General features: G+C 39.9%; 1 protein-coding gene across 6 annotated transcripts in view; it reads right to left on the minus strand.

Annotated features, from left to right (window-relative positions):
• grik1a (glutamate receptor, ionotropic, kainate 1a) overlaps positions 1-12,488 on the minus strand; it is an 85,158-nt gene that overhangs the window by 11,835 nt on the left and 60,835 nt on the right. For all 6 annotated transcript variants that reach the window (XM_007247252.4, XM_007247255.4, XM_022681427.2 and 3 more), the window contains one exon: positions 3,092-3,309. In XM_007247252.4, the coding sequence (XP_007247314.2) occupies positions 3,092-3,309 (218 nt within the window). The remainder of the gene's footprint in view (positions 1-3,091; positions 3,310-12,488) is intronic.

The raw sequence follows: 12,488 nt of genomic DNA on the forward strand, positions 1-12,488 counted from the left end.
TGATACCATCCCTTACACAGCTATCAATATCAGCTTATCAAGGACACAAAGCAGGTAGAATCCGTACAGCTGTGCTGTGTAATAACTTTGCCCCGACTGCCTCTCAGGATGAGTCAAAAGGAGGCAAGTTTCCACCGATTTGCAGCCTGTGTCTGTGTGTGGAGCTCAGCCAGGAGAAATGGGACAGCTGTGTGCTAAATCTCTTTCGGCTGATTCAATCTGTATTGGCCGTCTACAAGCCACTGTTTTACCAGCTACAGGAGGCAGTAATCATCAGCTACAATCTTTGTGGATAAAACCCGTACCGGTTGCTGTGCTCTCTCTCTCGCTCTCTCTCTCTCTCATTTTTGCACTATACATTGCTCTCCATTGCTCTATTGCCACACACTCTCTCCCTACTCTTTTTTAATGCTTCCTCTCTTTTCTCTCCCTCTCTGGTTCTCTATTTGTCTCTCTCCCCACCCTCCTTGAAGACAGGCATAAGCAGGCTCTTAATGGATAAGCAGCACATATAGTCCATACATGGTTCATCCATTAAGACACACTAGCAGATTTCCTGAGGTAGATTACTAGTATTACTGAGATAGATTACTGGTATTACTGAAATAAGAGACGGGAGGATGTTTATCAGTAAATATTGCAGTGATTTCTGGCAGATCTGAGAACACAGGGACCTTAGCAGCAGCCGAGACAGCATTTATTCATAGCTACGGTAACTGTCTGGGTAATTAATCAGCTGAAACTGCACCTGAACAGCCATTAAGTTCATATAAAACAAGTACATTTTATAGTTGGGTCAGATCAAAGTGTAATCGCTCCACAGTTTGGAATCAGTCTGAGACCATCTCCTCATGCAGGTCTTGATGTGTCCCCTTTATTGTCCGCTCCCCAGCGTGATTACTGTTTTCATACCTACACAAACAAACTATACAAAGAATACAAACGAACCAGAGTCTGTTTTAACCGAACCAAATAGTAATGGTGTGAAAACGTCCTTAGAATTACATAAAACAATAGCTATTTAAGAAATGAAAGGAACAAAAACACATAAAGAGCTTTTTATAACTCGATTTGGAACTAATTTTGAACATTTAACTCTTAAACAGTAACGCAAAAGAAAAAAAAAGAAAAAAAAATATGTATTGGTTAAATGGTGTTCCTGAAAATTCATTTAGCAACTTTTTCGCTGTTTTTGTCTCTTGACCTATTAAGGAACTGGACATAAAAGTCAACCAGCTGGTTGACTGATCCAGTTAGTGTAGTTCTGGGCCTTAAAAAAAAAATCAAAATTTTATCTAGTAAGGAAACTGGCAATATAATCTTGCACTGTTTTTACACTATGCCAATGTTAGCATCCAATTCTGTTAACCTTAACCTTACATTACGTTACATTACATTTGGCAGATGCTTTTGTTCAAAGCAAATTACAATAATGATGTACATTTAGTAATAGAGAAGTAAAAAAACTTTTTTAGACAGGCCCTTAAGGAGGCCAAAAGAAAATAGTAGGAAAGGAGGAAAGGGGGGAAAGAAGGAAATGAGGTTAGAAGTAGTTAGTGTGTTTGAGGTGTTAAGAGAGTAAGTGCTCTTTGAAGAGTTGCTCTGTCTTCAGGAGTTTATTAAAGATAGCGAGAGATTCTCCTGATCTGGTAGTAGAAGGTAGTTAGTTAGAGGTGTTAGGAGAGTAAGTGCTCTTTGAAGAGCTCTGTCTTCAGGAGTTTATTAAAGATAGTGAGAGATTCTCCAGATGTGGTAGTAGAAGGTAGTTAGTTAGAGGTGTTAGGAGAGTAAGTGCTCTTTGAAGAGCTCTGTCTTCAGGAGTTTATTAAAGATAGCGAGAGATTCTCCTGATCTGGTAGTAGAAGGTAGTTAGTTAGAGGTGTTAGGAGAGTAAGTGCTCTTTGAAGAGCTCTGTCTTCAGGAGTTTATTAAAGATAGCGAGAGATTCTCCGGATCTGGTAGTGGAAGGTAGTTTGTTCCATCATTGGGGAACTCTGTATGAGAACAGTCTGGATTGCTTTGTGTGAATGTTTGTTTGGTAAAGCAAGGCGACGTTCATTGGAGGAGCGCAGCGGCCGGGAGGTAGCGTAAGTCTTCAGGAGCGAGTGCAGGTAGGAAGGAGCTGTTCTGTCATCACCTTGTAGGCAATTGTAAGAGCTTTGAATTTGTTACGAGCTGCAACTGGTAGCCAGAGTTAAAGACCAGGCACGCGGCTGCGTTCTGGATCATCTGACGTGGTTTTATAACACAGGCCGGGAGGTCTGTTAGTATGGCATTGCAATAGTCTAGGCGTGAGATGACCACTGCTTGTATCAAGAGTTGATTGGCCTGTTGCGTTAGAAATGGTGGAATTTTACTGATGTTATAAAGTGCAAAGCAGCAATATCGAGCAATTGAGGCCACATGGTGTGCGAAGAAGAGCTGGTCATGAACCATAACACCCAGGTTCCTTGGACAATAACACCTAGCAACCTTTGTCGGGGAGAGAGAGAGAGTCGATGGTTATGGAGAAGTTGTGTTGGATAAACTGGGCCTTTTGGAAGAATAAGCAGCATATATAGACCATACAAGGTTCATCTTTAAGACACACTAGCGGATTTCCTGGGATAGATTACTGGTATTACTGAGACAGATTACTGGCATTACTGAAATAAGAGACGGGATGTTTATAACTAAATACTGCAGCGATTTTCTGGCGGATCTGAGAACACAGGGACCTAAGAGGGATGCAAAAGTTCAATCTGTGCAAGAAAAAAAAGTAATCTATATTAAATGGAAAGGCAACCACAGCCTGAAAGCATTTTCTCATGTTACATATCCTGTAACGACTGAGTGATGGATTGTCAACACATTTTGGTCATTTTTGCATCTATCACTCAGGCTACAATCAATGAGCTTTCGAGAGAAAATCTCATCAATAGCCCCTTAGCATGAATATACCCTTCTGGACAGATGAGTTGCACAATTGATCATCCTCAGAAACGTATCAAGGCTCTTTTTGTTATGTTCGGCCTTCCTGTGATATTAATGACCCATGTATTGGATTGTATTCCATTCCCCTCTGTATATGTACGTGTGTGTGATTTCTTACTTTAAAGAAAGTCATGGTTGAGCCATCTCTCACAGCCCCGTACTCAATTCTAGTCTGCTTTGCCAGATCATCCGCTGAATCGATTGGAGCATCCATCCTCTCCACCGTGAGAAAGGCAGCCAGGTTAGCAGTATAAGACGATATTATGATTAGTGTGAAGAACCACCAAATCCCTCCAACGATTCTAGTTGATAGAGCCTTGGGCATCAGTTCTGAGCCTGTTGCAACAGAAGAAGAGACACGAGGAAGAGCAATGTCAAAACAACAAGGACAGCAAGTCTAAACAGAAAAAAAGGAAAAGAAAACGCATCTTAGAAAGATATACAGACATTCTAAAGCTTTTCAAAATCCATTTTTGAAATCCAATGTTTTTTCAATTTAATATTTCTTCATGTTGTGGTTTAGGACGTTTCCACACCTGTGCTTTGCTTCTCTTGGCCGAATCAGTTGATGTGTTTGTCTAATTTTACAAGCATTTTCCCACTCGGTTTGGTTTGTTTTCACACATAGACAGAGCTGTCTGGCGCAAACAGACTGCTTCAGAATTGATTTGGAATGGGACTGAGACTACCTTTTCTCACGGTTCCTTTTGGTTGTTTTGGTCTTCACCCAAGTGCGAATACAGTTTACACACCTGCCGAAACAAACCGCACCGAGAGTGCAAACAAACTAAAGTCTGGTTCCGGACCAAATAGTGCTTAAAGAAGTTACAGGGACAAAAATATCATGAGAATACATTATTTACTGCAAATCCATTTGGAACTCATATTGAACATTTAACCGTTTACCAGTGGTGATGGTTTCTGCATCTTCATTTAGCAACTATTTAGCTTTTTTTGTCTCTAGACCTATTGAGGAACCAGATACGTAAGTCAACCAGCTGATTGACTGGTCCAGTTAGTGTAGTTCTAGGCCTTATTTAACAATGTCTTAGGGCGTTTTCACACCTGTAGTTGGTTTCTATGGTCCGAATGAGTTTCTTTGTTTGGAGAGTTTTATCCCTCTGTTTGGATGTGCAGCGAAAATGTACACAAAGTAATATATCAGATTAAACTGCGCCTTATCAGCAGTTTAAACAAGTAAAAGGAGTATATTTAATAGCTGGATCCGATCGAGACCGGATCACGTTCTCATCACAAGCGAACCACTCCAGAGTTTGTTTGGGACCAGACCGAGACCACCTCCTCTAGCTGGTCTCGGTCTGTAGGTAAAACAAATACAAATTTAATGTAGTAAGGACACTGCCAATATAATCTTATACAGTTTTTATGTTAAGCTAATGTTAGCACCCAATTCTTTAATGTGTTTTGGTGTTACATCAAAACACATCAACTTTCCATGCAGCTTAAAAGTAAATACAGTAAATGTCTGAAGAGCCACATCATGCCAATAATTATTTTCTCAGCCACCATGTGGACATAACTGGCAATCAAGACTCTAACTCAATAAGGAAATTTATCACACCAGTTTGGTCACAAAAAATGTGCTCTATGTGCAGTTACCATGAGAACAAACATTGTAAAAGCATTATATAAATACAATTTCACCTAAATTGAACTAATCATTTAAAACTTTAATAATTTCACTTTATTGGAAACTCATGATGTGAATGGACAAATATAAGTGAATGACCAACAGCTTACAAGCCTTAATAAAGAATCACAGTGAGAGTGTGAGTCACTGCTGCACTCTGAATCAACTATAAATACCACAGGATGGGGAGAAAATGGGCTGTTATAAATACTGAACCACATTCCTGTCACTCTGAAGAAGTGCTAAACTAAAAACAATCTTATCTTATCAGTTACCTCATAAAGCTTTTGCTCTCACTGCCTTTCTATTTGGGTGTATTTTCCGACTGGGCGGATTCATGGTGGTACAGGTTTAGATCCATGAAGCTGTCAAAAGGACTGCACTCTGGTGTCTGTCTTTACTTGGTGTTAAAAAGTGGGCTTTTTCTTGTCTCTGTGATGAACTCCCAATGACAAACAAACCAATAATGCTCCCTAAAGCCAGGATGACTTAACCAATGACTGGCTGAAGCTTTTAGACATGTTTTGAAATCTGCTAAAAGAATAAGGTGTGCTAATATTGAAAAATAAGGTTTAAAATTGTTATTATGAGTGCTTTAAACCTGTTGGTACATTTAAAACAGCAGTAAGATCCCACATTGCTGCCACAATGTGATATACCAATTCCAATTTTACAACTGCTTTAGTGTGTTGCTAGTCCAAGCATGATAACGTAAGTTCTTATTATACTCATGTTCTACACGTGATATTGTCACTATGCACCAAGGTTTCTACCATCCAGCCCAAGAAGGAAAAATCTAGGGAAAAAAAGTACATACACACCCATAAACCAGAAAAAAAACATGGGTGCGCAACAGTCTGACAACAGGCAACCATCAGACATTCATTCCTATCTTTGCAAAGCAGGCACCCCATGCATGCGGGAATTGAAAATAACACACTGTCTGGTTTATTTCAAGTTACGGCCAAAACACACCCATGATTAATTAGGAGAATAAGTACCTTTTGCGCTTTTCAAACCACACAAGGTGTATTTTTTGTGTTCTTATGACACCAAAGACACACTGACACACCCCAAATCAAGCTGCATGTTTGATGGATAGAAAATAGGGCCCATAATCTCTATTTAAATGACCTTTTGAACACTGCGGCCACAAAAGCACTAAGCTTAGTCATGGACAATATTTATTTATTTTTAATGGAAAATCTTAATTAAAAACTTTCATTTAGAATTGCATATTAGTTTTTCTGTCAAATAAAGGCAATTATTGGTGCATATATATATATATATATATATATATATATATATATATATATATATATTTTTTTTTTTTTCCTATAATGGAACATTCTTATAATGGATTGTATGTCATTCTGTAGTATGCAATGTGCCTTCTAGGGTTGTGCCATATTGCATCGTACGTAATAAAATCGCCAACATTTTTAAATATCGTAAACTATATTATACTCTAAAATATCACTATTGTGCCATATCACCCACCCCTAATTATCACAACATGGTACTACGTTTTTGCTTTATTCAGCAAAAGGAATATTCACACTGTTCTCATTTTTCATGATATAACTACTAGAGACAGATTATATCTGTCCAGTATAATTTATTTTACTTTAATCCTAGATATATGGAGATATTTGGAGTGCATAATTAGTATCATGTCATTCTGGATCATTGACTTCTGTTACAATCTGATGAAAATTATTTTTCTTTTTTGTATTTTTTAATACCTCAGTTAGGGCTGTGCCATATCATATTGTATACAATAATATAAATACACTTTCATCTTGTTACAGTAGTGTATTCTTGAAATAGTTTTTTTTTAATGTTTTCAATGTTTTGACATAACCGCCAAGAGTATTGTTATCGCAAAAATACCATGAAATATCATGATATTATTTTAGAGCTATATCGCCCACCCCTAGTACAGTAACATAGTCCTTTTTCACTTTCTTTCATTTTTTCATTTTCAAACACTGAGAAAAGAAAGCTTATATCCAGGAGTTATGCAGACTATAAATAATAATGTAAAAATTGCACATTTTCATGGGTCTGTTTTTAAGTCTGGATCTCTATGGACTGTCCTTTTTTACAGTGTGGAACTTGTTTTACACTGTGTCTGGGAATGTATGGGTAGTTGTGGTCCAATGCAGTGTGCCCCAATACGAAAGTGGATTGCAACAACAGTGTGATAAATAGGATTAAGGCCTGTGGGACAACTTAATGACAAGTATTTAATGCATGACTGTCCAGAAGACTGAAAGAGCATACTCAGCAAATGGCCTTTGGCTTACACAAAAGCTCTGAAATTCCCTTTGACTCGTCAGGTAAGTCTATTAAGTTTATCCTGCAAACAACTTTAAACCTCTCTGTTTACGGGCATGCTGCAGTAAGCAAACACCAACACAAGGCTTGGCTGTGATGTATTGCTGTATTATAGTGAAACAAATGACCAAGAGCACAATACAGCCAAGTGGAAAAATGAGGTCACCCCATAAAGTCACTGTCATTGTTGACTTTCAGCTTTACATATATGAATATCTGAGTATGAATATATTTCATTATATTTTGAAAGATGAGATAATACATCTAAACAAAAAACTTGAAAATATGTCAACAGCAAAGCACAGATTTTTTTTTGTGACTGGTTGTAAAAAGTTAGGACATCCTAGAACTGCATGTTCTTAATGCCAGTGGCCTGGTAGCATAGCTAACAGTACAATAACACAACAAACAGCCAGGGGTTAGCCCTTTTTTAGATGGGCTAAAGCGCTCCAATAAGCTAAAAAATATTAAAATCTTAGAAAGTAGATCATTAAACAACGTTTTTAAAACGAAAATACAAAATCAAAGTCACTCTTTAAGCTGGTATTGTCTGATGCTTTTTTACTTTAGCATGCTACTGCTGCAGGTAATGTTGTTTGTGTTTGGGTGTGGCAAGCCAGTCAGACATGGATTTTTCTGATATGATCCATGCATCCCTCCTGGGAACTCTTCTCTACAGTTTTTGTTTTTAAAAGGGAATCGTTGTGGCTGGGTTTTGTTGGGTGCTCAGCACTCCTAAACCTCTGATATTAGAATCAGCTCTGAGCATGGTTAGCAGCTAATAGTAATGCTAACGGCATAGCAGATATGCTGGGCAAAGCTGGCGGCCCACTGCTAATGGTACAGAAGTGGTACTGGTTGAGGCAGCTAACAGTTAACATGCCATTTTTTGCTACTTAATAAAAAAAAACTTGGTAATAGAAAATATTGTTGAAGAAATGAGTACAAGAACCATCACAAGGGACTGATTAATTAAAGCAAACACAGTAGAAGAATACAAGTATAAATAGGTGTGTTTAAGTAGAGTCTTGCTGCAGATGGAGTCACTGTGCATTGCTCAACTATTCAGCGTACTTTACAGAGGCTGTATGGAAGAGTAATGCAGAAGAAGCCTTTTCTGAGCACACGCCACAAACAGAGCCGCTTGAGGTACGCTAAAGCACATTTGGACAAGCCAGCTTCATTTTGGAAATTCAGCTATTTGGAGGGTGCTATGCATGGCAAAAAAAGTACGCAGCATTTTAAGATAAACACTTGGTACCCAGAGTAAAATCTGGTGCAGGTTCCATCATGCTGTGGGACTGTGTGGCCAGTGCAGGTACTGAAAATCACATGGATTCCAGGCATTATCAGCACATTCTTGAAAACAATGTTTCAATACATGTAAGGTCAGCCACCACCTCTTTTCCATCACCAGGTCAGAAAAGTGTACAAAGGACATTGGCGGATCCTTAGCACCAATGCATTAGCCAACAGATGCCTGTGCCAATGAGCATCACAATGCGAGTGATAAGAAGAGCTCTGGCTGCTGATGGTAAAAGTCATAAAATCTTCTAACACATATTTTCTATTAAAATTTGAAGTTTTTCTTCTTTTGTAATTAACTTGAATGGCAGTCACAATATATAGGTTAACTGATGGGTTAATGGGTCTTACAAAACATGAGGCAATGTTAAGTCAGTTGCCAAAGTGCTCAACTGTAATGTCTTTGGCTAAACCCACTCCAGTTTTAGTGAACTTTTAAGAACTTTCATTAGCACACCAGTATCCACGGCTGAGCAGTCTCTCTCTAGCAAAACCCCATCTGTCTAATATTTCACGAGAGAAGTCTGGCCAGGTCAGAATATGCTGCCCAATGATTTGTTCGTATCTCCCGCGCTCATTAAAGTAACACTTGCTGCTTCACACTCTCCTGCACACCTGACACATCATCCATTTATTTGTGTGTCCTGCGTTGTGGAACCAGCAGGCCTCTCCAGTGGGCCAGAACCGCCTCATTATGGGAAAGCCAGGGGAAGACTATTGGGTAGGCTAAATGCTAGACTATAATTAGGGTGTCACTTTAAATCAAGTGTTTCTAATAACTACCAACCTACCCTTTGGTTGTGCCAGAAAGTGAATACTACTTTCTTTCTTTCTCTAGCAAGGAAAACCTGTAGGTCAGTTACATGTTACCTGGCACTTCAAAACAGGTTTAAAAAAATATATGTAGCGGCCTGTGAGAAAAAAATACTGTATAGACAGAATTTGTTTAACAAGCTAAAATCGATGTAGAGCCATGATTGGAAATGTGCTCATGATCAACATGAATTTCATACCAATAACATTTGGTTTTTAATAATTTATCTGATTAAATTGTCATTTTTGTGGTGTAGAATACATGTGCAACATTTAGCTTCAATAGAAAAATCAATAATTTGAATTTGAGAAAAGTGGAGGTTTCTAAAATCATTACAGGGTTAATAACTAAACATGCAAAGTCGAGAACTCCACACGTTTCCGTGATTTCACGTCACTCTGCAGTTTAAACCATAAAGGCGGGAATGTGTGGATTAAAACAAAAGACTCAGTGGACAATGCGAACAATAGACCAAACATATTTCATATTTTTTTGATAGTTAACATGTCCAAATTCTCAGAGAATTTGAATCTTGTGTATTGATGACCTATGTAGCACATAGCAGCAAAAACAATAGCTGTTAACCAATGAAAGCACAGGTGATACTTGACTGAGTGAAAGAATTATTGGATAAAAGATCCGCCTCTATTGACTGAAGTTGCTGAAGAAACTTGTTGAGTCGATATTAACAGCTGTTTTCTCCTCTGCTCTGACTGTGACCATTCACATTCTATCTAAATTCAGGAAACCAAGGCAGAATATAGGGCTACAGAACTAGCATGAGTTGAGGATTGATGATGACAGAACACACAGCACCTTTTTTTGGACAAATTGCAAAAACCACAACCACAGAAAAATTTGCAAGCTTTAGTTTGAAAAATTACATACATATTTTGTGTTTATTTTGATGCACTTTGTTGTCAGGTGTGCTTTTCCACAGGTCTCTTCAGACGATGGTTTCTGCATTGTGTAAACCTTGTTTGTGATCACTTGAGTAGCATTCGTAATAACAAGTCACAATGGATGAAAATGATGCAGTTTGTGAGGTACAAGTTTTTGACAGTTCTGTCGAGTTGGTAAGAATTACTCACCTCCTGGAGTTTAGTTTCAGCCTAAACCTGCTCCAAATGTTTTTCTAAGGTGAATGTGGACTTGGCAAAAAGAACAGCTTATGGCTGAATATGGTTGACTAAATTTAACACAGGGGACCAGAGGTTTAGGGGTGCTGAGCACCCAATAAAACTAGACACTCAAAATTCCTTAAAACATTTTTAAAAGACCCTTAAAAAACAAATCTGTAAATGAAACTGAGGTGAGATCCAATGAGGGCTGAGTATCCCAAATAAGAAGAAATAGAATAAGTTAGATTCCAATAATTTTCAGGGCATCTGCTTACCCTACACTGGGTAATGAAATTTTATATATATATATTTTTTGCCTTGTTCTTTCACCTGAAACTGAACGTCCCCTATCCTTTAGAATAACAGCCCAATATTCATGTCTGACTGGTTGGACACACACACACAAGTCAAGTCAAGTCAAGAGGCTTTTATTGTCATTACATCTGAGTACAGGTACACAGTGTGATGAAATTACGTTCCTCCGGAACCATGGTGCAACATAGAACAACAAGCAATAGACAACATAAAGTGCAGGAGTGACGACAGTGCAACATAAAATTATAAAATTATAACACTAAATAACAATAAATACAATAAATACAAAAGACGAGACAATTTAAAGACAGGACAGTGCAGTACCGATACGGTATAATAAAGTGTATAGTGGGGATAAGGTGCAGAGATGTGTGACATACTGTAACATATAGAACATATATAATCACAGCAGTTACTGAGGTAGAGTTTATAGTTTTTAAGAATGCAGCAAATAAAGTCATGTCAGCCTCTGTGTGCTGACTGGGTGTGTGTGTGGGTGAAGTTCAGTTCTTGTGAGTGTAAAGGGGGGGGGGGTGTACAGTTTAGTTTTGTGTGAGTGTGTTGGGTGAGTGGTGGGTGGGGTGGGGGTTCAGTTCTGTCTCTGTGCGTTGAGAAGTCTGACTGCCTGGTGGATGAAGCTGTTGCAGAGTCTAGTAGTGGAGGCTCGGATGCTCCTGTATCTTCTGCCGGACGGCATCAGAGCGAAGAGTCCGTGTGAGGGATGGGTGGGGTCGTCCACAATGCTGGTGGCTTTGCGGATGCAGCGTGTGGTGTAGATCTCGGCGATGGAGGGAAGAGAGACTCCGATGATTTTCTCAGCTGTCCGCACTATCCGCTGTAGGGTCTTGCGGTCTGAGGTGTTCCCAAACCAGACGGTAATGCAGGTGCTCAGGATGCTTTCTACAGTCCCTCTGTAGAACATGGTGAGGATGGGGGGTGGGAGATGTGCTTTCCTCAGTCTCCGCAGGAAGTAGAGGCGCTGCTGGGCTTTCTTGGTTATGGAGCTGGTGTTGAGGGACCAGGTGAGGTTCTCTGCAATGTGAACACCGAGGAACTTGGTGTTATCCACAATTTCCACAGCAGAGCCGTTGATGTTCAGCGGGTGGTGGACACCTGGAGCTCTCCTGAAGTCAACAACCATCTCCTTGGTTTTATCCACGTTAAGAGATAAGTTGTTGGTTCTGCACCAGTCCGTCAGCCACTGCACCTCCTCTCTGTATGCTGACTCGTCGTTCTTGCTGATGAGGCCAACTACAGCGAACTTGATGATGTGGTTTGAGCTGTACTTTGCAGTACAGTCATGAGTCAGCAGAGTGAACAGCAGTGGGCTGAGCACACAGCCCTGGGGGGCGCCAGTGCTCAGTATGGTGGTGCTGGAGGTGTTGTTTCTAATCCTGACTGATTGTGGTCTCTCAGTCAGGAAGTCTAAAACCCAGTTGCAGAGGGAGGAGTTCAGGCCCAGCAAGCTCAGTTTTCCGATCAGATGCTGAGGGATGATGGTGTTGAATGCTGAACTGAAGTCGATGAACAGCATTCGAACAGTCTTTGTTGTCCAGGTGGGTGAGAGCCAGGTGGAGCGCAGTAGAGATGGCATCGTCTGTTGATCTGTTTGGACGATACGCAAACTGCAGAGGGTCCAGTGAGGACGGGAGCTGGTTTTTGATGTGCCTCATGACCAGCTTCTCAAAGCACTTCATGATGATGGGAGTAAGTGCAATGGGACGGTAGTCATTAAGGCAGGACACTTGAGACTTCTTCGGCACAGGGACGATGGTGGTCGTCTTGAAGCACGTCGGCACGATTGCAGTACTCAGAGAGATGTTGAAAATGTCCGTGAGAACATCCGTGAGTTGTTCTGCACATCCTCTGAGCACTCTGCCAGGTATGCTGTCTGGTCCTGGGGCTTTCCGTGGGTTGACTCTGAGTAGAGTTTTCCGCACATCAGCTGAGGACAGGCACAGTACCTGAT

The sequence above is a fragment of the Astyanax mexicanus genome, chromosome 20, assembly GCF_023375975.1.
Source record: "Astyanax mexicanus isolate ESR-SI-001 chromosome 20, AstMex3_surface, whole genome shotgun sequence".
NCBI lineage: Eukaryota > Metazoa > Chordata > Actinopteri > Characiformes > Acestrorhamphidae > Astyanax > Astyanax mexicanus.